We start from the raw sequence: 25,305 nt of genomic DNA, 5'->3' as shown, positions 1-25,305 counted from the left end.
GGATTCTAGAGAGCATTTGATTGGACAGAAAGTTTGATGAGAAGCTGAAGTACGATGTGACGTCAAAAAAATCGTTGAGCCGTTTTGCCGGAAGTGACGAACTGCAAGCTTTGAATGCTTATATCTTCTAAATGCGAATTTTGTCACTGTTTTGGAGCACACTGCCTTATAGATAACCTTAAGACTAACATATTTATACTAACACCCAAAAAACGTTAATTTTGATTTCATGGGGACTTTAACAACTACCTTAATAACTATTAACAAGCAGCAAATTAAGAGTTTATTGAGGGAAAACTCATTACAGACCAACCTTTATTACAGAGATTTAATCTATATTATCATCATAACAACTTGACAAATACACAGTACTGTTCAAAAGTTTGAGGGTCAGTAAGTTTTTTTTTTTAAAGAAATTAATAGTTTTATTCTAAGATACATTCAATTGTGACAAAAGATTTAATGTTACAAAAGATTTCTATTCAAAATAAATGCTGTTCTTTTAAACATTCTATTCATCAAAGAATTCTTAAAAATGCTTCCACAAAACTATAATTCGGCACAACTGTTTTCAACCGTGATGATTTCTGAAGGATCATGTGACACTGAAGACTGCAGTAATGATGCTGAAAATTCAGCTTTGCATCAAAGGAATGCATTACATTTGTACATTTCAATATTCTAATAGAAAATAGTTATTTTACATTGTAATAACATTTCACAATATTACTGTTTTTACTGTATTTTTGATTAAATAAATGCAGCTTTAGTAAGCATAAGAGACTTTAAAAAACAAAGCAAAAAATCAATCGGACCTCAAAGTTTTGAATGATTCTTTAGTTTAATGAAAAATGTTTTTTTTTAAATGGTGCATATGAAAATAGTCTCTAAAAAGCTAATTAAATACAATCCAGTGAAAACAAGTCTGTGGACTGTTTATGCACCAGGTTTGTGTTATGGTACCTCTGACAGCCCCTCACACTGCACATGTGCCTGGATCCACTCCAGCCGGTCTGAGTTTTCTTTCTCTCGCACGCCTTCGTTGACTTGCGAGCACAGCTCTTCAGCCTTCTCCAGAGCCAGCCGCAGGTGACTGTGGTCCGGGTGGCTTTCTGGAGTGTTCTCTAAAATCTGTGCATGGAAGGAGAAGAAACGCGAGACCATGGGTCCAGATACAAAAAGTCAAAGGGAAGTGATGTCAAAGTAGAAGAGTACAGATGGTGATGAATACATTGCTTCTTTATTGGCTTTTTAGCACATAAAGTTTAGTTTTCAGTGTGTCACTGGTTCTTCATACAGTAGTTGGGAAATAGTTGATTATCAACGTACGTTTTTGATGATGAGGGGGTATCGGGTGACTCTCTGCATGGGTTTGAGGAGGAAGCTGGACAGGGGCATTCCCTTACAGCGAGGGTCCATCGCCAACCGCTGTAAAACATGCAAACACATAAAATATCAACTACGCAAGTCACTTCAAGTCAATTTCTATAGCCCTTTATACAATGCAGATTATACAATACAGATAGAAATAAAATAAGCAGACTCAATTATGAATTAACAATCAATAAACATTGTGGTTTTTCTTAAAAATATATAAAAATTGTTAAAACAATTAAAAAATGACTTATTACAATTAAAATCTGCAAACAATACCACAACCTGGACATTTTAATAAAAAAACTTATTAAGCATTAAGCCATAGTCTCACCTTAACAAACTCTTTGAATTCAGGCACCTCGTCTGTTTTCTGCTGAATGAGGGTGGCGCCGTTGAGCTGGCAGCTGCAGAAGCGGATGTACGGCTGCATGTGAGGAAGCTGAGCCGTCAGGATGTCACCAATCATCTTCACTCGGGGTGATACGAGGCATAACTAGCAGTTATTGTAGGAACACGCTCAACTATACAAAAATATTTGACTGCAGAATGCTGCGATTGCCCAATCAGAATCAATTATTCCAGACAGCTGTGTAACTAAATGTTCATTTACTTCATGAATGAATTATTATTGTGCATTCAAAAACATTACGCATGTGATACTGACACAAATGCTTCATCTGGTAGCAGATTGAAAATAAATAAATAAATAAAGCCAGTCTGCAGTTGCCATGAAGTTCTTTAATGGTTACACATTTTTTATAAAGGTGGTATGACACGTTGTTTAAAGCTAGGAATTGTTATATGTTGTTGAGTTTTTAACTGTACATTCATTTTATTTTGATAAAATGCTTTAATAGTCAAGTACAACGGTTAATGTTTTGGACATTTTGGTGAGATATTCAGAACAAATGCATTTTATGACAGAGTACTGAATGGGAAGGAAGCAGTTGTGCTTCTGGATTCTGAGGATGGGTATGTTCACTTAAAATAAAAACAAAATCAAAAACTTTGCAAGAGACTGATCACGGACATGATGAACAGTCCATCCAGCCAATAATAAAGCAGCAACCTCAAATACTTTCACACTGTGGAACCAATAAAGAACCACACAGACATCATTTCATGTCTTGTTTCTCAGCATTAAAATTACAACACTGTTATGAGGCAGATAAAAAAAAATTAAAAAAACAGTTTGTGTGTTGCCAGTACAATATTGTAGGAGTACAAATTAATGCCATGCTTTGTTTGCTTTCTAACAAGCAGAAAAAAAGGACTTTCAAGGCTGAGTGGGATATGGGCAACATAAGAGTCCTAGAAAGAGGAAAACACAGCACATAAGCCAAAAAAAAAAGGGGGAAAAATAAAAAATCTAAATCCAAAAGGAAAGAAAAGAAAAGAAAAACCACAATGTGCAAAATCTTTACGAGCTAGGAGAACTAAATGAACTCTGCAAGACACTTTTCACAGGACGCCACAATGACAAGGACACCGGCATGCAGGCACAGAGAGAAAGAGAGATGAGAGTCTACTAAATGCTCTACAACATGAGGTGAGAGGTTGACTGGAAACAGGAAGAGGAGAGGCTTCGGTGTGGACAATGGACGCTCTATAACTCACCACATCGTGAGGACATAAACTAATTTTGAGAAGGTCCTCAAAGATTTGAAAGAAATGACTGTGTTGGCACAGTCCATTTAACTGGATGTTATTGGTGACGCTTCAAGCCAATTGTCTCTCAAAGGATTTCAGAATTGATTTGTTATTTCTAAGTTCTTCGAGCAGGACAGAGAGAGGATCAGTGTGAGTGCATGTATAAGATACAGGAAAACGTTCTGGACTCACATTGTTGGCTGGGGTCTGTGTCGGTGGTCAGCTTAACGTAGTTTGATGGGAAAAGGCCAGTGGAACCATTCAGCTCTCCCTTCCACCAATCAGGATCCTCTCTGCTCAAAACATTGATGATTTGGCCCTTCCCGAAAGGCAGCTCATCATCGTTTTGAGCCGTGTAATCATACATGCCAATCACCTGGCACACTTTGGAGGGAAAACACAAACGCACATGTAAAATGTGTTTTTGTCCAACTGTAGTTCATCTTCACATATTTTCCAACTACTGACAAATTAATTTCAGAATCTCTATTTCTATATTTATTCTTGAATAATATAATATAATACATTTATTCCTGATTACTGGAGTATTTGCTTTAGTCTATTTGGTAGATCGCCTTTATTTATCAACCATGAGGACATGCAAATACTATGAAAAACAGAGCTGATGATGGTGTGTAGGCAGCACTATACAAGTAACCTAGCCTGTACTAAATGACAAGAAGCAACATGCTCAAACTTGACATACTTAAATGCTTAAACGTGTTAATTATAAAAAGAGCAAAGTACAAAAGTCAACATTTCATCTGTGCTAAGAGAAACCAGTTTCTCGCACAATAAGTTACATGTACCTGCATTGGGTGTTGGCAGCTTGGGTGGGTTGGGCTCTGTGGGTGTGGTCTTACTGGTGCTGGGGCTCAATAATTTTACATAATTAGCTGGAAACCAGCCAATCTGACGCTTCTTTCCTCTTGCCTGGAGAAAGCAACAGCAGTGGGCCATTAAAACGAATCTGATGTAAACATTTAGAAATCTAATTTATGAGGAACAACATCTCACTGGCATTCACCATATCATGTCATAAATTAAAATAAGTAAATCTGAGCACAATAAGCAGATGTAACATTACAAAGCACCAAATATATTTTGCTTCTATAACTAAAGATTCTATTAAATGTTTATGGTTTGTGTTATTGTGGTAGAAAGTGTGGGTGTATTTAATAGCATCTGTGTTATTCAGACCTGAAGTTCTCCTTCCCACCATCCTCCTGGGTTTTTCTTTCGAATAAGAATGAGCTGGCCTGGTGCTAAAGTGAGCTGCTCTGCCCCGGTGGCTGCATACGGAGCGATCACTTGGGCAATCTCTGAACACAGAAGAAAAACACAGGTAAAAGCAGAAAAAACTAGAGTAGAGAACCATTGACCAGTAAAATACTGTTATGGTGTAATTATGAAGGCCACAAAACTGCTGCTTAAAGCTGTTTTTTCCCACCTAAAACTCAAACATTAACTAAGCCAACATAAAAGTTACATGGTACAAGATTTATGACAGAGTTAAATCATGAGGACATCAGCACCCACCTGGTTTCTTCCCTAAACTTCCTGTTTTTCCAGCAGATCCCAAACCCTAAAAAAAAAGTGTAAAGAATGTTATTGTTATGATTTGTTTCTGGTTGAAAAGGTTCCTTATTTGACTACAATAACAATTTTTTTCATCCAAATTATATCAAAAGTACCTCGGATTCTTTAGGCTTGACATAATTTGAGGGGAAGACTCCAGTCTTCCCGCCCACAGTCCCAGTCCACCAATCTCCTTCTTTCTTTGTGACCGTGATGACATCACCTTGCTGGAAGGTCAAGTCACCCTGCTCACTGCTTTCATATGTATACATGGCCACATACTCTGTGATTATACAAAATCATACAAAGACTTTCAGATACAAAATGATTAAGGAAAGAGGGAGAAATGCACGATCCATCGAGCTGTCGCTGGTAATCTGACCTTCTCCGAGATCTGTGGGTTTATTTGGAGATGGGCTGGGTCTCTTAACACTGGGAGGGCTGTCTGAAGAGCCGGATTCAATACTGAAACTCAAAAATCATAGTCTGGATGAAACGCCTAACTGTGTTCAATATCACTTTTTGTAATAAAACTGGTACTTCATAATGGGGTTACAATTGTTGAGTTTATTACTATATTATGCTCGAAAAGTGATAAACATTTATTATAACATATTACAAATATAATGTTATAAATGCGTGCTATTTTGCACAGATGCATTGACAAAAACAAAAATGAACATTTCAATATGCTAACATCTAATAAAAATCACCAATATTAGCCAAGAACCAATATGGTAACGATATATCGCCAAGATACACACCTCATAGATTTCCGGACGGGCCCAGAGATGAGTTTGACGTAAGACTTGGGGAACCATCCTCTCTGCCCTTGCACCTCCCCAAACCACCACATATCCTGCTGCTCCAGGACGGTGATCACGTCATTCTTGTTAAAGTTTAGGTGATTGTCTTTCTTGGCTCTCCATGGATACAAAGCCTGTGCCTGCAGACCCTCCACCTTTTCACCCTGGAAACAAGACCGACAGCAAGAGTTTTCAAAAATGAAACTAAAAAAAAAAGATCAGCAGCAATGCACTCACAAGATCTTAGCACCTAAACGTAACGACCATTTAAGGAAATGATGAACAATGCCATGATGCTTTTCATATGCAGCAACAAAGTAACAGCCTGAAAGAAATAGGCCTTATAAACTTTAACGCAATAGTTCATTTGCTAGAAAATTTGCTTAATTTTACCCTCAGGCCATTCAAGATGTAGATGAGTTTGTTTCTTCATCTGAACATATTTGGAGAAATGTAGCATTATATCAATTGCTCACCAATGAATCCACTGAATGGGTGCCGTCAGAATGAGAGACCAAACAGCTGATAAAACATCACAATAAACCACAAGTGACCCACATGACTCCAGTCCATCAATTAATGTCTTGTGAAACAAAAACTGTAACAAACAAATCCATCAATAAGACTGACTTGTATTTTGGCCAGAAGCAATGGTTTAAAAAGCCTTAATGATGGATTTGTTTATTACAAACACAGCTTTTCGCTTCATAAAACATTAACTTATGGACTGGAGTCATGTGGATTATTGCGATGTTTTTATCAGCTGTTTGGACTCTCATTCTGACTGTACCCATTCACTGCAGTGGATCCACTGGTGTGCAAGTGATGTAATGCTACATTTCTGATATAGAAACAAACTCATCTACATCCTGAATGGTCTGAGACTCAGTCAATTATAATTTCTGGGTTTGAATGATTAATTTAAAATGCATGTATGTATTCAATAAGTAGTTAAGAAAATATAAGAAATCTAATGCAAAAATTCATTAATGTGGATGGGGCAGTTTTTTAGAGAGTATATGTACCTGGCCAAGCACAGGTGAGGGTGAGGAGCCGGAAAGCGTGGCTGGGGTGAAAGCAGAGCGCTGCCTGATCTGCCCTCCACTGGGCACTGACAGGGACGGCTGAGTGGGCTGGGTCGGCCATGCATCCCATCCATCATTGTCCTGCTTCTCCACAACAGAATTAGTTGGCCATCTGAATTAAAGTCACAAGAGCACAGAATCAAAACGGATGCAGATACAACTGAACTGAAAAAAAATAAATCTGCAAATGTCTTTACTAGTAAATTTTTTTTAACTGGACAAATTACTTACGTAGTGCTGAAATCTGCCCAGTTACTAGATGTTGAGGAAGAGGAGGAGGCAGGGCCTGGAGGGGCAGGGGCTGAGGAGGGTGGGGCTATCGATGCAGACTCTGTGGAGACTGATTGCAAGGGTGCGGCTGTGGTTGTTGACGACATATGGGAACCCAATTTAGGGGCAGAACTAGAAGTAGTGCTAGCTCTCAAACTAAGAGGAACTTCAGATTCTGGAATCTTCTCTGCATAATTGGCAGGGAACCAGCCAGTCTTCCCTTTAATCTCTCCTCCTAACCATCCAGGCTCACCTGTCTGAGACTCATCCACCTGACAGAACAGAAACACAAGAGAAAGCAAATGAGAGACATAAAAACAGGATGTGACAAAACAATAAATCACAAATAATTGGGTGATAAAGAACCACAGGGAACCACAGCATCTTAATAAACATCAGAAAAACATGAATATACAGAGCACTGTGCCTGTATGTGATGAAACCAAGGACTCATTTAATTGATTTAATACAGGAAATGGATTAAATGGTCATGGCATCCCAGAGGCATTATCTCTGAGTGATCTAATGGCAAACGCAGCAAAGCCTCTGAAATCTGGCAAAAGACTCAACAACAGACACAGACATGTAGCCACATATTATGATCTCTGTACAAGGTCTGCTTCAGCTCAGTGACAGTTGACCAAAACAGAGAACATCAAAGACAAACTAGAAATGAATAAAAGTGCACAAGGAGCAGAATCTTCGACTTACCCACTCTCCCTTCACCTTCAGGCAGAGAGAGCAAAGGGAGCATAGAGGCAGGGTCAGAGGTCAGTAAATGTACAAACTAGCAGCACACATATAGGCTATACTCTCTCACACAAAGCAAAGACAATCACACTCTCTGGCAAGCACACATCAGAACTATGGCTGTTGATTTAACGCGTTAACTTGGTGCAGTTCATTTTCAAACAAATAACATGCTAAAATTATTAAAGCATTTAATACACCCACCCTGGCACAGACCGAGACGTCATCTTACATTATTACATGCAATGTATTTCTTTCTAAAGCTACTTTTGTAATGTCTAATAATGCTTTTCTCATTTAACACAATACTGACTTTATCTTTGGGGGTAATTTCTCAACCAAAAGTTATGTGATTAATTTGCGATTTATTAGATTAATTAATCAGCACATCATACAATTAACCTACTTTAAAACTTTAATGGCAGCCTAATCATAAAATAAAAGCACACACTGTAGGGCTGAAACTATTCCTTAGTATAACAGTAAACAACAGAGTAATTATATGCAAAATGCAAATGATAATAATAATAATATAAAAAAACATAAAATTAAATAATTGTGGATACATTCAAAAGTGTAGATTGGTAAGATTTTTTAATTGTTTTTTTAAAAGAAGTAATTTACACACACCAAGACAGCATTTATTTTATTAAACTACAGTAAAAACAGCAATGTTGTCAAATATTATCACATTTTACATTAACTGTTTTCTATTGTAATATTTTTTATGTAATTTATTCCAGTCATGGCAAAGCTAAATTTCAGCATCATTACTCCAGTCTTCAGTGTCACGTGATCCTTCAGAAATCATTTTAACATGCCTATTTGCTGCTCAAGAATGTTAAAAACTGCTTACCATCACTATATCTCCAGGATGGATGGTGATTTCATCATGACTGCGGGCATCAAAGGGATACAGTGATCTATAGTAGACCACCTTTACCTTCTCCTGATTAAAGTCAGACACTGGAATCTTATCTATATCAGAAACACAAAAGTTATGAGTTATGCCATTTAGGGTGAACTTAAAGGGGTCTTATGATATAATTGGCAGGGAACCAGCCAGTCTTCCCTTTAATCTCTCCTCCTAACCATCCAGGCTCACCTGTCTGAGACTCATCCACCTGACAGAACAGAAACACAAGAGAAAGCAAATGAGAGACATAAAAACAGGATGTGACAAAACAATAAATCACAAATAATTGGGTGATAAAGAACCACAGGGAACCACAGCATCTTAATAAACATCAGAAAAACATGAATATACAGAGCACTGTGCCTGTATGTGATGAAACCAAGGACTCATTTAATTGATTTAATACAGGAAATGGATTAAATGGTCATGGCATCCCAGAGGCATTATCTCTGAGTGATCTAATGGCAAACGCAGCAAAGCCTCTGAAATCTGGCAAAAGACTCAACAACAGACACAGACATGTAGCCACATATTATGATCTCTGTACAAGGTCTGCTTCAGCTCAGTGACAGTTGACCAAAACAGAGAACATCAAAGACAAACTAGAAATGAATAAAAGTGCACAAGGAGCAGAATCTTCGACTTACCCACTCTCCCTTCACCTTCAGGCAGAGAGAGCAAAGGGAGCATAGAGGCAGGGTCAGAGGTCAGTAAATGTACAAACTAGCAGCACACATATAGGCTATACTCTCTCACACAAAGCAAAGACAATCACACTCTCTGGCAAGCACACATCAGAACTATGGCTGTTGATTTAACGCGTTAACTTGGTGCAGTTCATTTTCAAACAAATAACATGCTAAAATTATTAAAGCATTTAATACACCCACCCTGGCACAGACCGAGACGTCATCTTACATTATTACATGCAATGTATTTCTTTCTAAAGCTACTTTTGTAATGTCTAATAATGCTTTTCTCATTTAACACAATACTGACTTTATCTTTGGGGGTAATTTCTCAACCAAAAGTTATGTGATTAATTTGCGATTTATTAGATTAATTAATCAGCACATCATACAATTAACCTACTTTAAAACTTTAATGGCAGCCTAATCATAAAATAAAAGCACACACTGTAGGGCTGAAACTATTCCTTAGTATAACAGTAAACAACAGAGTAATTATATGCAAAATGCAAATGATAATAATAATAATATAAAAAAACATAAAATTAAATAATTGTGGATACATTCAAAAGTGTAGATTGGTAAGATTTTTTAATTGTTTTTTTAAAAGAAGTAATTTACACACACCAAGACAGCATTTATTTTATTAAACTACAGTAAAAACAGCAATGTTGTCAAATATTATCACATTTTACATTAACTGTTTTCTATTGTAATATTTTTTATGTAATTTATTCCAGTCATGGCAAAGCTAAATTTCAGCATCATTACTCCAGTCTTCAGTGTCACGTGATCCTTCAGAAATCATTTTAACATGCCTATTTGCTGCTCAAGAATGTTAAAAACTGCTTACCATCACTATATCTCCAGGATGGATGGTGATTTCATCATGACTGCGGGCATCAAAGGGATACAGTGATCTATAGTAGACCACCTTTACCTTCTCCTGATTAAAGTCAGACACTGGAATCTTATCTATATCAGAAACACAAAAGTTATGAGTTATGCCATTTAGGGTGAACTTAAAGGGGTCTTATGATGCGATTTCAATTTTGTCGTTTGATCGCGTCCAGTGTAGGCAGACTTTAGCTGTTGTAGACACGGTGTTACTCACGGTGTTACTGCTACTCACGGTGTTGAGAAGAAACAAAGCAACCTCGGCGTCCGATCGCAGGCCTCCGCTCCTTGAGTTCTCTCCAGCGCTGGAAAGCTGATCCGATATTTACATGGGTCCTACTTCTTGCCTTATCGTTCCGCAGACGTTTTCCTCTTTTGTTTTTTATCCGCCATTTCTATCTTTCGGTCGCTGGCTCGGCTAATGTCCATCCCATGCACTGAACGCGCTCTCCTCCACATCACGAGTAGACATGCCCCTTATTGCTGATTGGCTACAAGTTTGTTTTGCGATTCGGCCCGAATCAGTTTTTAAAGTGTTTTTGAAAAATCACTCACTCTGCCTTTAACATGTCTCAATATAAATAAACAACCAAAGAGCAGCTGCCCAACAGTCCAATTCATGTCTGTCTGGTTCAACAAGCATCTTTGTCTCACCTGCCATAGACCAGGGGGACCGAGTCTGTAGTTTTCCAGAATGCGGATGCTGTGTGAAGAGTTTGGAGAGGTTATCCTGTACTTCGGCTCTGCTGTGGTTCTCCTCTTCACTCACTTGGCTTATCCAAGCCTGAGTCGCAGGAGGAGTGGGAGCGTTACCCAGCCCATCATCTCTCCATGCAGGAGACATGCCATCTTCTGTCCCTGACAACCTGAGGGACAAAATGAATGCCTGTTAAAAGAGTCAAATAAAAATTTTTTCTGCAAAGAATAGCCATGGAAGGACATAAAATACCTAGAGTCTTGTAATTCTGTGGACTTCCTGTCGTGCGACGGCTGGGTGATATCAGCCTCCAGCTCCTTTTGTTTCTGCCTCTGTTGTTTGTTGTGGATTTCTCTCAGCTCCTGCAATGCATGATGGGATATTGGAGGACAGGTAAGGGGGAGTATAGGGGGCAACGGGGCTCTGTTTGCGCTCTCTATCACACTCAGACATGTTCACAGCTGTGCCCTGCAAGTGCTGTCTGGACAATCTGTTCGAAGTCTGTCACAGTCTCTATTTATTTATATACAGGAATCATATTTCTGACTACAGCTTATAGGTGATCATCTTAAAATATTGAAAAAATTAGATCGTCCTTTCCAGACTATTTGATACTTTCTGCTATCATTAAACGTTTTCATTTTTTAAAATAGAAAATGTAAAAAGAGTACACAGCATATACTTACACTTTGTGTGCTTGACTATGATTCATGTAACCATTTATTATGTTCATGAATGGCTGGCAAATGTCTCACTAACGTAACAATTGACTGACAACAAACTCAACGCATTTATATTTCAATACTGTATGCGTAAATTGTACACTTGTATGTACATGGTGCAAACTGCATAGCGATTGCTTTTATAATGGCAGGCTGCAATGCCTGCTGGGTAATGTCACATGAACCACAGAAGTCACAAGAGAGGAAATAACAGACTGTTTCAGCAGACCAATGTAATGCCAGACCATTCCACCAATATGCAAGCTCTTTGGGGAAACACCATAAGGATATGGTAAAGGAGTCATATATATATTTTTTTTATATTAAACTGACAGATCTGTTGATAACATATACTTATTACTTATGAACATTTCTGTTCAATGTTGAATGCCACATAAGCACAATTGACACATCGAATTATACAATCAAGAAAGATCACTGCAAGCGGTTTGGTAACAGACAGACTATAGAAAGACAGAGAGAGTTAGCCATTCAATTGTAAAACACACATATACACACACCAAACCAAGTGTAAAAGGGTGTGAGTGCTTAGATTTCATGAACCAGACATGCACTTTTTAATGCATTTGTAAATCCACACACTGAAAACGTAAGATTTGCTTCTGTTAGCAAATGTCATTTTTGCCGGGAAAGCCTGTATAGAATTTACTTGATCACAAGAAGATCAATGTAACTAAATGACATGAACCTATAAAATTATTTTAAAAATTAAATAATGTGAACTAAAACTATTTAGATTATATCCACTGCTGCATATTTGTCAATCTCTGAAGAATGTTTGAATTCCAAAATCAATTGTTCAGTATCCAACTAACCAACTAATTAAATAAATGCTAAAATTCTAGCCAATGGAAATAAAGACAGATAACTGCATTACTATGTGTCTCAAACCGGTATAAAGGAATTTACAGCTAGCTACTCTATTAAAAAAAAACCTGAAAGTCCAGAAACTACTCAAAATAAATGTTCTCCTCAAGTGACTAGAATGTAAATATAAAATGACGCAAAAAAATTCTGTAATGGCTGCTAAGAGATTTCAAAGGATGTATAAAAAAAAGCTTATTGTCCAGGTTCATGCATAAAATTTTGTAAATTAAAGACAGTTCACCCAAAAATAAAAATTCTGTCATTAATTACTCACCCTCATGTCGTTCCAAACCCGTAAGTAGTGTTGTCAAAAGTACTAGTCGGTACTGAAATTTATTTCATTTACATTTGAGAGCTGTAAATGAGTCGATTCTTAAACTGCTGATTTGCCACTGTGTTCAAACGGTCAACATATATGACTGTGATTGGCAACAATGATCATCTCTTCACCAATAGCTCACACAGAAGCACACAGGAGTGTTTGAAAGCCACGTCTGTCAGCGGATCCCTACTATATCTGCACAGACGAATCCGCTGCCAGACGTGGCTTACAAACACTCCGTGTGCTTCTGTGTAAGCGGTCAAATATTGGTAGGAAATGGACTTTTTATAATTTCAGTACTGACTGGTACCAAAGTCGGTATTTTTGACAACACTATCCATAAGACCTTCGTTCATCTTCGGAACACAAGTGAAGATATTTTTGATGAAATCAGAGAGCTTTCTGACCCTGTATAGACAGCAAGGGAACTACCACGTTCAAAGACTACCCAGAAAGGTAGTAAGGACATAGTTAACATAGTCCATGTGACATCAGCGGTTCATCCATAATTTTATGAAGCTATGGGAATACTTTTTCTGCATTAAGAAAACAAAAATAACAATGTTTTTCTCTTCCATGTCAAGTCACCTTTATTTATATAGCGCTTTTAACAATACAGATTGTGTCAAAGCAACTGAACAGCATTAATTAAGAAAATAGTCAGTCTTCCAACGCCTGTTCATGAGAGTACCAAGAATGAAGTTATTTTTGTTTTTTGCACTCAAAAAGCATTCTCGTAGCTTCATAAAATTAAGGGTGAACCACTGATGTCACATGGACTATTGTATCAATGTCCTTAGTACTTTTCTGGGCTTTGAACATTTCATTTGCGTTACTGTCTATGCAGGGTCAGAAAGCTCTCGGATTTCATCAAAAATATCTTAATTTGTGTTACGAAGATGAACAAAGGTCTTACGGGTTTGGAACGACATGAGGGTGAGTAATTAATGACAACATTTTCATTTTTGGGTGAACCTTTAATTGATGCATGTCTTGGGGGGGGTGGGGGTGGGGGGGGAAAGCAGCACGATCAACCTTGCGCATAATTATGATGATCTGTCTCAGATCAGTGCACAAAAAGGCTTAGCTTTCTACTGATACGTGAAGGTTTAGAATAGCTACTACAGTGCTGCCTTTGATGGGCTTCTCAAATGGCGCTTTTCCACTGTGTGGTACAACTCGGCTCAGCATGGCTCAGTACGGCACAGCACGGCTCGGATTGCATTTCCACTGCAGTTTAGTACCGCTTTAGAGTGGGCGGGATTATTCACATGTCGTTATAGTTGCGCCGCCTCGACTGCCGTGACTCCTGAAAAAATTTTTCAATCCGCGTTGCCCCATCAAGCTCTAGCTGGATCCACTCCTCGGCTACCAACGAGAGGGACGTCTGTACTTCCTCAACAGACAACGAAACAGCCATTTTTTGGTTGTTTAAAAAAAAAGGTGCGCTCATTCAAAACAGTTGCGTTCGATCCTTCGTTGGCTGTGCTGATTTAAATCTAGCGGTTCTGTTGTGTCTCGTGTTGCAAGTTCAGTGACGATTCTCTCCGGCCAATCAGTGATCAGCAGAGTTTACACGTCACATCACGGTTCACTTGGAACCTCAACCGAGGAGGTACTCAAAAAAGTACCAGGTGCTGTACCCAGTGGAAAACCCTCCAAAAGTGAACCGCACCGAACCATACTGTACCATGTAGAGGAAACGCACCAAAAGGGAGCTGGAGGAGGTGCAGTGAGACACACGAGCAGGGGACATGGTGTAGTGTGAAATCAAAGGTCAGGGGGGAGAGGGAGGGATGACCTGGAAGTAGAAGTGTATATGCTTCAAACAGGCCAGCAGTGCTGCGAGACAGTCCAACAGCACCTCGTCCACAGAGCTCCCTGACTGCAAGAGACACAGAGCCACCCATATGGTGACGGTTCAAAGGTCACACCACCATAATCGTTATCATTATCATTGTGTTTGCACTCTGTTCTGATGTGTACTCAGCTCTACATAATACAGAGCCTCTTAAGTTTACTTATCTTATGTTTAGAGCGAGAAGCAAACGGAGCAGACACAACATCTGAACCAAAGCAGAGCAGTGAAGTCTTTGCTCTGTTAATCAGTGCGAGCTACAGGCTTGGGAAAAAAAATCTCCAAAATTATTACTTCAGGGTCACAGGGTCAGTACGAGAGACTTAAATTCTGCTGTCATCATGACAACTGGCACACATTTTGTTTTCCAGTCCCACCAGAATTCCACTTGACAAAAGACTGATTTTGAAATTTCCAGAGTTTTGTTTATACTTAATATAATTTTGAATATAATGACCCTTATTTTATATATATATTTTTTTACTTTATTTTTATGAACTTCAACACAATAACAATCAAACAACACTCCTTCATGGGTACATACATAAATATTTTCCCCAACGTATAACATAAAATGTAAAATAAATTTCAGTCTGGTCAACTGGTTACGATATAAGCAAATATTTGTAAGCATGTATAAGTGAATACTTGTGGTCATACATTCATAAACATATTACTCATTTCCTTAGGCTTACTATCAAGCAGCCGTTGATCCTAATTACATACATTTACATTAATGAATATACAGTGGGTACGGAAAGTATTCAGACCCCCTTAAACATCTCTGGAGAGACCTAAAAATTGCTGTCCACCAACGTTTACCATCCAACCTGACAGAACTGGAGAGGCTCTGCAAGGAGGAATGGCAGAGGATCCTCAAATCCAGGTGTGAAAAACTTGTTGGATCTTTCCCAAAAAGACTCATGGCTGTATTCGATCAAAAGGGTGCTTCTACTAAATACTGAGCAAAGGGTCTGAATACTTAGGACCATGTGATATTTCAGTTTTTTCTTTTTTAATAAATCTGCAAAAATGTCAACAATTCTGTGTTTTTCTGTCAATATGGGGTGCTGTGTGTACATTAATGAGGAAAAAAAATTAACTTAAATGATTTTAGCAAATGGCTGCAATATAACAAAGAGTGAAAAATTTAAGGGGGTCTGAATACTTTCCGTACCCACTGTACATATTTCACTTTGACATTTATCTGTCTTCTCTCTGTTTTGATATATAGATTGTCCATTTTCCCCAGTGTTTCTTAAAAGTCTCTTCTTGCAGTCTCAACCTGAATGGCAGTCTTTCCATCTTGTAAATTTCTGTAACTACTTGTTCCCACTGAGTTCTTGTTGGGGGAGGCTGCTGGAGCCATAGTCGAGCAATCGCTTTTTTTGCTGCTGCTAGTAGAATCCTGAGTAGATATTTATTCCTACTATTAACTGAATCAGGTATATTGCCAAGAAATAGAATATAAGCTGTTTTTTCAATCTCAATTTCCAAGATTTCCTCTATGCTAGAATGTATTTCTCACCAAAACAGATTTAAAACTGGACAAGACCAGAAGACATGTACATGATCAGTCGATAATGACCCGCACTGCCTCCAGCAGAAGCCCTGATTTGTCATTCCTCTTTGTTTTACTTTCACTTTGGGCGTAATAAAAAAACAAATTGTATTTTTTCAACAAAATTCCCTTAGAGCCCTGGAATGAATAGTCACACACTGTGAATGCCATAAGTTCAGCCATTCTTCAGCTGGGATACAAATCTGCATTTCCTTTTCCCACTTTTCTAGAATGGCCTTTAATATCTTGAATGCAGGTATATAAACCAGATATTAATCGTTTTTCATAAGTATTTGTATTATACACTTTAATGAACATATTTATCAAAGGGGAATAATCATTTGTTACTCTTCTGATTTTCATATCATAATAGTGTCTAACTTGTAAAAACTTATAAAAATCCTGTTTCTCCAGACCAAATTTGATTATTAAATTCTGAAAATCCTGAATTTCTCCCTCTGATATAATAGAACAGTAAGCAGTTATTCCTTTTTGTGTCCAGCTTTGAAACCTTTTATCCATTTGAGTGGGGTAGAACTGAGAATCATAACCAATCCTACTTCATCTGATACTCTAGTTTGAACTTTCTCATCAATTTATACAATAATTCTAAACCACATTTTGTCTACTGCGTTATGTTTTCAGATATCTCCTTAAATTTATTATCACCTAAAAGTGACTGAACTGGAATAGGGCTTTGCAAGATTTCCAATTGTTTCCAACTGGCAGTATAGGTTGAATCACAGCAACATAGCAAATTTCTCAGTTGGGCAGCAATATAATAGTCTTGAAGGTATGGCAGGGACCGTCCTCCTTTTTCTTTTGCTAACTGTAGAGTTTTAAATTTAATCCGTGTTTTTTTACTATTCCAAATAAATCTAGAAATTATTCTGTCCCATAATGACCCTTATTAAAGCTTCTAAATTCCACCAAGAGCAGTGTGTCATTTTTCTTTTGTTGTTTCATTAACAGCAATGTCACAGACAGCAGCAGGTATATTAGGCTGCTGTAACTTTAAGAACTAATGCACATACCCACGTGATGATACACATCCGCTTTTCTATAAACTATTTATGTTCACTTAACTGACATGAATACTTTGCATGACGGGCATTTTGACATCACTTTGTGTGTATTTGACCATTCAAGCATGTGACAGACTTCTGCGTGCGTGCGTGCTTTGAGTATGTGTCAGTCAGGGCATAAGTACCACATTGATTTATACTTTGCAGCTTAATGCGCTTAACTTTTAAATATCAAGTACACCCCATGTTTTTTTAATTTCATTCATACATGTTTTTTTATCATACCAATGTGTTAATAACTAAGTAGTACTGTGATTATATTGCAATCCCTAATAAAACAGAAGGAAACGGTTTTCCAATGGAACAGTGGCCCAGTAATCAACACAACACATGTATTTCTAAATACATTTATGCCATATTTTAAATCAGTTTAAAACAAACTTTCCAAATCAACTGATTATTTTATTTGTTAATTATTATTTACTAATTATTATTATTAGGTGTTTTGTAGTATTTTAATTTTCGTCATTCTTAATAAAAATGTGACAACAGCAAGTAAATATCTGAGCAGATAAATAAATCTTTATTGTAGAGCCCTGTTGATGCCTTAGTAAAGGGTAGTAGTCAAGACAAGAAACAACTGGAAGTGTGCTACTCTAAGTCCCCTCATACAGGGCAACAGAGAGCACAGTGCTGTGAGTAGAGGGTAATAGTTTGGTGGTAGTTTTCTGGGGGTTAACAGCATTATCAGATTGTCTACCTGTCGCCCCCTCTGCTCTTCAATAAGTAGCTCCGATTGCAGGTTCTCCATCCTAGCAGCGTGGGTCTCATAGAACAGCCCCAAGGACTGTACCACCACGAAGGGTAAAGCAGGGTGAAGCATGGTCAAGTCAGAACAAAGAGGGCCAGCCAAACCGTATAAACATGGTGGAGGGAAGGGTTGAGAGGGAGTCAGCAAGGATGAACGGAGGATGAAGGGCAGGGTGACAGAGTGAGCAGCAGGCAGATACAGTGAGAGAGGAACAAGAGATAGTGTGATGCTGTGAAAATTCTTCTACTTTATCACACACTCTCTTTCTCTTATTCTGAAGGTACATTAAAACTAAATTAAGAGTGTTCTGTTGTTTTTATTAAATACACTGTGTGAAAGCTCAATGATGTCTCAAAATGCACTCTCTCTTACTTCCTCTTTCATTCGCACAAACACACAGGGTCCAAAATGAATATTTTGCCCCAACTGTCAATGGTGAGGGATTCAATTTTTTCTTACTGGCCACGAAACAGTTAAATATATTAAATTGCTTGCTGTAAGTATTTAGATAACATTTAAAAAAAAAAATTTCAGTAGAAGGTTATTTGAATCACTTGCATCACAATGACAGAAAATTCATTTCTATGATGTATTGTAATAGCTCTAACAAACTGGTGAGTTATTCAATTTTATTCATTTATCAAAGCCAATTTTTACTTACATTTCGCACAAATGTTAATTTTGTACCCTGCACTCACACAATGCAAAACATAAAAGTACAAAAATGCCAAGTATAACTAAAACAAATAACACTACTGAAGACAAAATGATCTGTCTGTTTGTGTAAGTGTGTGTGTTTAGGTCTTTCAGGGCTTCAGTACCTTCAGTTGTGTGTTGAAGGAGTCTATCTCCAATAGTTTGGAACGTGTCTCCTTCTCCACAGCATCCAGCTGTTCTCTCAGCTGCTGTTTGGTTGATTCCTTCATTTCAATGGCCCTCTGAAGACTGGACAGAGAGTCTCCTACAAAGCAGAAATAATCAGACCACTACTAAAGAGCATTCCTGAGAGATTAACATCCTCATGAACTATTCTGCAGAACAATTTATTTTTCACTCCTCTACCAATATAAACAAAAATAAGCTTTTATCATCAATGCTTAGTTCACCAATCTGATTATATAAGTTCTTGACTATTTTCTTTCCTCTACGACCTAAGGTGTGTTGTTTTCATGTTCAATCAGCTCAATTGTCATCTGTAATTGTTCCTGCAGTACCAGAAGTGACCAGTCAGCAACTCCTTTTACAGATCACAGTGATTATAGATCACTCACTCTTTGTTTTAAGTGTTACAAATGCTTTATGTGGGCTCGTTGAGGGTGAGAACTCAGAACACACCTTGATTTGAGTGTCCTGAATTTCAACCGGTTTACAAAACAAAGACGTGTTGGGCTGATCATCAATTTTAATCCCAGATATTTTACAGAAACTTTGACAAACTTTGAAATAAATATAGCAGAAGACAGAACCCCACATGCCACCACCAAACAGATTAATTTCATTTTTTTCCTGAGTCTGTGAACTTTTATTTTTTATATATATATATATATATATATAAATAAAAAAAACACAGACAAAGACACAAGTACCACAGTAAGTACTAATGGCAGCTGTTTACCTCTTTAATTAGGTAACCACATAAGATGAGTAGATACCAGCTAAACAGTTTAATTTATGCTACTGTCACTTTGGATCATGGATACTTCACAAACACACAACAGCACTTGTGTTTGTTGCTTTAGACGATGCAAACATATCCAAAAGCAATTTACTCAGAGAAAGACGTACTAAACTGTGTGACAGAAGCAGAAAAGATGCAAAATATACTTAAGTTTTGGCAGAATTTGCTGGTGAACATCAAAGTTCAGAGTCTGGAATACACTTTCATTCCAGCCAAATTCCAACATGGAATGGACTCTGGTTTGCGCACCAAATTGTCTAGTGTGATAATATCTAACCAGATCTTTAAAGCAGTGTTGAGGAAAATGCTCTTACTGTGCAGACTGTTCTGCTGAACCTGCTTCAGCTGGTCATTCAGACACTGTTTGTCAGGAATCAACCGACTCAACCACTGCTGAGACTCCTGATGGAGACAAAAGAGAGAGAGAAAACACATGAAATATTCTGCTTACTTTCAACAGAGCAACATAAAACTGATTATCTTATTGTGTATAATTGTAGGTGAACAAGATATGCATAGTCTAACGCACTTGTTTTTTCCCGTGAGGGGTTTAAACTCCCTCTTCTCTTCCACACACTCAAAAACACCCCAAACTGGAGAGTAGATACTAATTCAAACGATACCAATGCTGAAAGGATGCTGATGATGCCTCTGTAAGAGGTGAGTGAGAAGAAAGAAGAGAGAAATGAGGATGGAGAGCAGGGAAGAAGTGCACACCTGCAGCTGCTGTTGCAGGCTGGTGATCTCAGCAATGCGGAGCTCTCGTGTCTTATTGGTGCTCTCGATCTCGTGCCTCTGAGCCGAGAGACGGAAACGAATGTCCTGCAGTTTACCCTCCAACTGTGACTTCTTATCATTCTAGAGAAGAGCCACAAAGAACAACAGATGTCAAACTATTAAACTCCGCATCAGATTAACTTTGGTTTAATATGCATATGGGACCACTCAAACAGATTACAATTCTGTTTGGTGCTGCTGATAGTGCAGAAATCACAAAAGGCAGCTTTAAAATGAGTCTAAATGTCTTTTTTAACTGCCTTATTAAAGGGATAGTTCACCCAAAAATTAAAATACATGCAGAGGAAAGTACGCGCATGTGTCGTGATACTCTCCAAAATGGCTAGGGTAACGCGGAGGAGAAGAACTGTAGAGTCGTTATTTTTGTTTTCTTTGCTCACAAAAAGTATTCTTGTAACATCGTAAAATTACGGTTGAACCACTGATGTCACATGGATATTTTAACAGTGTCCTTGCTACGTTTCTGTGCCTTGACCGTGGTAAAACCCTGGCTTTCTATGGAGGATCAGAAAGCTCTCGGATTTCATCAAAAATATCTTAAAGGGATACTCCACCCCAAAATGAAAATTTCTTCATTAATCACTTACCCCCATGTCGTTCCAAACCCGTAAAAGTTTCGTTCGTCTTCGGAACACAATTTAAGATATTTTGGAGGAAAACCAGGAGGCTTGTGACTGTCCCATTGGCTGCCAAGTAAATTGCACCGTCAAGGTCCAGAAAAGTATGAAAGAGATCGTCAGAATAGTCCATCTGCCATCAGTGGTTCAAACTGAATTTTATGAAGCGACGAGAATACTTTTTGTACGCCAAGAAATCAAAAATAACGACTTTATTCAACAATTGGTCTCCTCTGTGTCTCTCCGCATCACCGTAGCGCCATTTTGGAGAACATCCGCTGAATGCAAGAAGCGTACGCTATTCTGTCAGCCGCGCTGCACGGATGCGCTGTTTTCATTCAAATCAAAGCGTAAATACACGTAGAAAACGTATCCTTGTGTCGTGGCTGACACAGAATAGCGTACGCTGCTTGCGTTCTTGGCGCTACGGTGATGCGGAGAGACACAGAGGAGACGAATTGTTGAATAAAGTCGTTATTTTTGTTTTCTTCGTGTACAAAAAGTATTCTCGTCGCTTCACAAAATTCAGATTGAACCACTGATGGCAGATGGACTATTCTGACGATGTCTTTCATACTTTTCTGGACCTTGACAGTGCAATTTACTTGGCAGGCAATCGGACAGTCACAAGCCTCCCGGTTATATCTTAAATTGTGTTCCGAAGACGAACAAAGCTTTTACGGGTTTGGAACGACATGGGGGTAAGTGACTAATGACAAAATTTTCATTTTGGGGTGGAGTAACCCTTTAATTTGTGTTCCAAAGATGAACGAAGGTCTTACGGTTTTGGAACGACATGAGGGCGAGTAATTAATGACAGAATTTTCATTTTTGGGTGAACTATCCCTATAATGTGATTATTACATCTGATGTATGACCAAGCCTATTTAAATCTATTAAGGAAAAACACTATATGGAAAAAAAAAATGTTTTTTCAAGCATTGGTCATTTCTGAGATTTTGGACAATTCAGCTTTTTATAAAGTGTTGTGTCCTACTGTAAAGAAAATATCAAAAATATACTTTTTTCATTTTATTGTACTATTATCTATTAACATATGTAGATTTCAATTATACTACTTATTTTAAGGCTGTTTTGTCAAAATGAGTTTTTTCCTAATACACTGAGCCAGAAATCTTTACTTCAGTAGCACTGACACACATCAAACTCTATACCTATCCATATTCTGAAGGCTTTTACAGAGGGGTTTGTTCATGTATCGTTCACCTGATTTTATTCCTAAAAACATGGTTGTATTTTTTTATTTATGTATTGGTGATATAAAGAAATATCCAAAATTCCCTCTGTTAAAACCTGCAATGTATGCAAATAAGTGCATATTTAATTAGATAAACTTGTGTGCATTTTTTTAATCCACGGGGGAAGTATGGTCACATCTACCAGTTAACATTTTTACCCTATTCACCTGGACTGTCTTGACTTAAAACATTAAAGTGCATGGAAATGCATGTACCAGAGCCTCCAGTTCAAACTCGAGCGTTTTCTTGCGTGCTTTGAGCAGGACGATGTTCTCCTGCTCTCTGTTTCTCTGGGTGAGCAGCTCCTGTCTGCGTGTTCTCTCCCATTCTAACTGCCGCTGACGCTCCAGCTCCCGCTTAGCAGCCTTCACACACAACACACACTCAAGAGGTTACAGATGATGCTGATAGTGTTTAAGATGCACTGAACTCAGAGAATTTTTGAACTCACCTCTCTTCTCTCGATCTCCTTGCGTCTCTCCTCCTCCCTCTGTCGCTCCAGCTCTCTCTGTCTCTCCAGTTGTCTGTCCAGCTCCTGCTGTCTGCGTCTCTCCTGCTCCAGTCGTTCTCTCTCCTTCCTCTCGTGCTCCTCTTTCTCCAGCGCCACCAGTCGCTCCTGCTCTTTCCTCTGCTGCTCCAGAAGCGCCTGACGACGTTTCTCCAGCTCCAGGTTTCCACGCTCAAAGTTCTCTCGTTTCTTATCCTCGAATGTGACTGAGGGGAAATACGGAAACAATTTTAAGACAGATTTTTACATTTAAAACAAAGTAGCAACCTTTGGCACTCTTTTACACCTAGCATGTGTTTATGGTGATACACTTGACCACATTAAAAGCCACATGTAAATACACACAAACAGTGATTGTATTGAGATTACTGAACCCAGTTTCAGAAGTTGTCAGAACAGGTTCTGACCACATTCAATGAAAATGTTAATGCATTTTGTTAACTATGCAAATAATATGTAAAAGGTTGCTCTACACATAAAACATTAACTGTCATTTTGACAGGCTGGGCTGTAAATTTTCTATTATGCCCTACCTTTATGTCATCTTGTGATCTGGTCAAATAAAAGAACAATATCTCATGAATTAGACAACACTTGCAATTTTTCATTTTGTCTCCCCAGACCTTCATTCATATCTCTCTCAGGATGCTTTATTTTGAGAGGGGAGCGTTAAAACTTCTTTTACCCATTTTATACAATTATATATTGTATTATATACAATGGCCATGTTTCTAAAGGTAAAAGTAACCAGAAACTAGGGATGGGTCACGATTTTCGAATATTCGATTAGTTAATTTAATTATAGAATATCGAACAAGTTGTGTGATTATTGTCTTTAAAAAATCTCCCCATGTTTTCCGTGCTGATGCGGTGGTGTAAGCAAAGGGTGGCGCTGCCAATAACGCACCTAAAAGCTGCTGTCAAAGACAACAGGAGAACACATTGTCTCATCCGAACACTGTAGACTTGCGTGGCATAAAAAAAGACTTGCGTAGCATATAACGGTTACAGTAACTTAGGATGATGTCAAATAAGAGTTCTGTGTGGACCACAAACACCCCCGACTGGGTTAGAGGTGTGGCTGAATCCGTATTCAGAAAGGCGCGGTAAACAAATAATGCGTTCTACGGAGCCACTAAAGGGACATGGTTAGCCGCTTGCTAACGGTAGCCAGTTACATTACAGTACATAACATTTCACTTACCACAAAAACAGATAAGGAGAGATGACTGATAGGATGATGGCGAATGATTTGCAGATCCTGAGCACCACTGACAAACATCTAATCTTGTAAAATGTGTGGTAAGTAACGTTACTGCCGAGTGCTGCTCCGTACGTACGTGTGATCGCAAATCTCGAAAGTGAAAGTAAAAAAGCGCACGTTCAAATGCGATTTAAATGCCCCGCATATGAATAACGGCTCCCTGATGCCCGCAGTTTATATACAGTATGATTACCCAACGATATAATTGCGACAGAAGATATTGAAGTATATTTTTCCTCCAATCTCATATCTATTTCCTTTAGGGGTTCCATTTTTTTAAATGGAAATGTCCTAGCCTTAGGAGCAGTTCATTTATGCTAATCGACGGACTGTTATGTTAATAAGTGCCGTCATTCGGTTGTGTTTATTATATTAATATGTTTCAGCACGTTAGAATCATTATATGGCTTGAGTTAAGGTAGCCTATCTTCTGAATAAAACAGTTTATCATACAGATTGAAAGTGTGAATCCCGCCTCTCTCCCTCTCTCTCAGTTTATGGGTGTTTGTGCGTGCATGCGGGGGAGGGGGGCGATTTTCGAATAATAATCGAATAATACCCTGCTATTTTCAAATATTACTTTTGCTTGGAATGGCCATTCCTACCAGAAACCTGGTATTCTATAAGTCAAAATGAGGGAAGGCACTTTGAATGGGCCATTAATGTTTTTAAAAATCAGTAAACGGCGGAACATTTACAATTAATGTAGCCTAATATGTAAGCGATGGTTTCCATTTTATATGGGTAAGAGGTATCAGATCTCACAACAAATTGCACTGCAAGATGTAAATGCAAGTTAAAGAGCTAAATCCAGTTAAAGGGGTCATATGATGTTGCTAAAAAGAACATTATTTTGTGTATTTGGTGTAATGAAATGTGTTTATGCGGTTTAAGGTTCAAAAAACACATTATTTTCCACATACTGTACATTATTTTTTCTCCTCTATGCCCCGCCTTTCAGAAACGCATCGATTTTTACAAAGCTCATCGGTCTGAAAAGCGATGTGTGCTCTGATTGGCCAGCTATCCAGTGCGTTGTGATTGCCCGAATACCTCAAGCGTGTGACGGAAATGTTACGCCCCTACCATATTGTGATGCCCTGTTCGGCCGGAGCGACGAGACAAAAACATTCAAACCCATTATAAACGAGGCATGTGTTGCATCCAGTGGGGACATAATTACGAATTATAATGACTTATACTGTCTTTTTTTCGCATTGCATTGCATCGCGCCGCGTAAACATAAAACCATGTCTGCATTTGTGATCGGAGAAACGAC

The 25,305-nt window shown here is 38.3% G+C and overlaps 1 protein-coding gene across 1 annotated transcript in view; it reads right to left on the bottom strand.

Annotated features, from left to right (window-relative positions):
- The window catches only part of LOC107560972 (intersectin-1-like), a 35,735-nt gene that overhangs the window by 3,848 nt on the left and 6,582 nt on the right, over positions 1-25,305 (bottom strand). Inside the window, exons 7-31 of the mRNA XM_016245284.1 lie at positions 22,706-22,968; positions 22,470-22,619; positions 20,298-20,438; positions 19,895-19,982; positions 18,724-18,863; positions 17,852-17,938; positions 10,968-11,077; positions 10,673-10,884; positions 9,975-10,096; positions 9,080-9,094; positions 8,563-8,640; positions 8,373-8,498; positions 7,478-7,492; positions 6,728-7,038; positions 6,437-6,608; positions 5,370-5,575; positions 4,988-5,070; positions 4,722-4,888; positions 4,567-4,612; positions 4,228-4,349; positions 3,837-3,960; positions 3,220-3,411; positions 1,709-1,848; positions 1,330-1,428; positions 964-1,131 (exon numbers count right to left, since the gene is read on the bottom strand). Coding sequence (XP_016100770.1) covers positions 964-1,131; positions 1,330-1,428; positions 1,709-1,848; positions 3,220-3,411; positions 3,837-3,960; positions 4,228-4,349; positions 4,567-4,612; positions 4,722-4,888; positions 4,988-5,070; positions 5,370-5,575; positions 6,437-6,608; positions 6,728-7,038; positions 7,478-7,492; positions 8,373-8,498; positions 8,563-8,640; positions 9,080-9,094; positions 9,975-10,096; positions 10,673-10,884; positions 10,968-11,077; positions 17,852-17,938; positions 18,724-18,863; positions 19,895-19,982; positions 20,298-20,438; positions 22,470-22,619; positions 22,706-22,968 — 3,377 coding nt within the window. The remainder of the gene's footprint in view (positions 1-963; positions 1,132-1,329; positions 1,429-1,708; positions 1,849-3,219; positions 3,412-3,836; positions 3,961-4,227; positions 4,350-4,566; positions 4,613-4,721; positions 4,889-4,987; positions 5,071-5,369; positions 5,576-6,436; positions 6,609-6,727; positions 7,039-7,477; positions 7,493-8,372; positions 8,499-8,562; positions 8,641-9,079; positions 9,095-9,974; positions 10,097-10,672; positions 10,885-10,967; positions 11,078-17,851; positions 17,939-18,723; positions 18,864-19,894; positions 19,983-20,297; positions 20,439-22,469; positions 22,620-22,705; positions 22,969-25,305) is intronic.

This window comes from Sinocyclocheilus grahami, unplaced genomic scaffold, assembly GCF_001515645.1.
Source record: "Sinocyclocheilus grahami isolate Dianchi unplaced genomic scaffold, SAMN03320097.WGS_v1.1 scaffold750.1, whole genome shotgun sequence".
Taxonomy (NCBI): domain Eukaryota; kingdom Metazoa; phylum Chordata; class Actinopteri; order Cypriniformes; family Cyprinidae; genus Sinocyclocheilus; species Sinocyclocheilus grahami.
The sequence above is the reverse complement of the archived record's forward strand: the minus strand, read 5'-3'. Positions and strand labels throughout refer to the sequence as shown.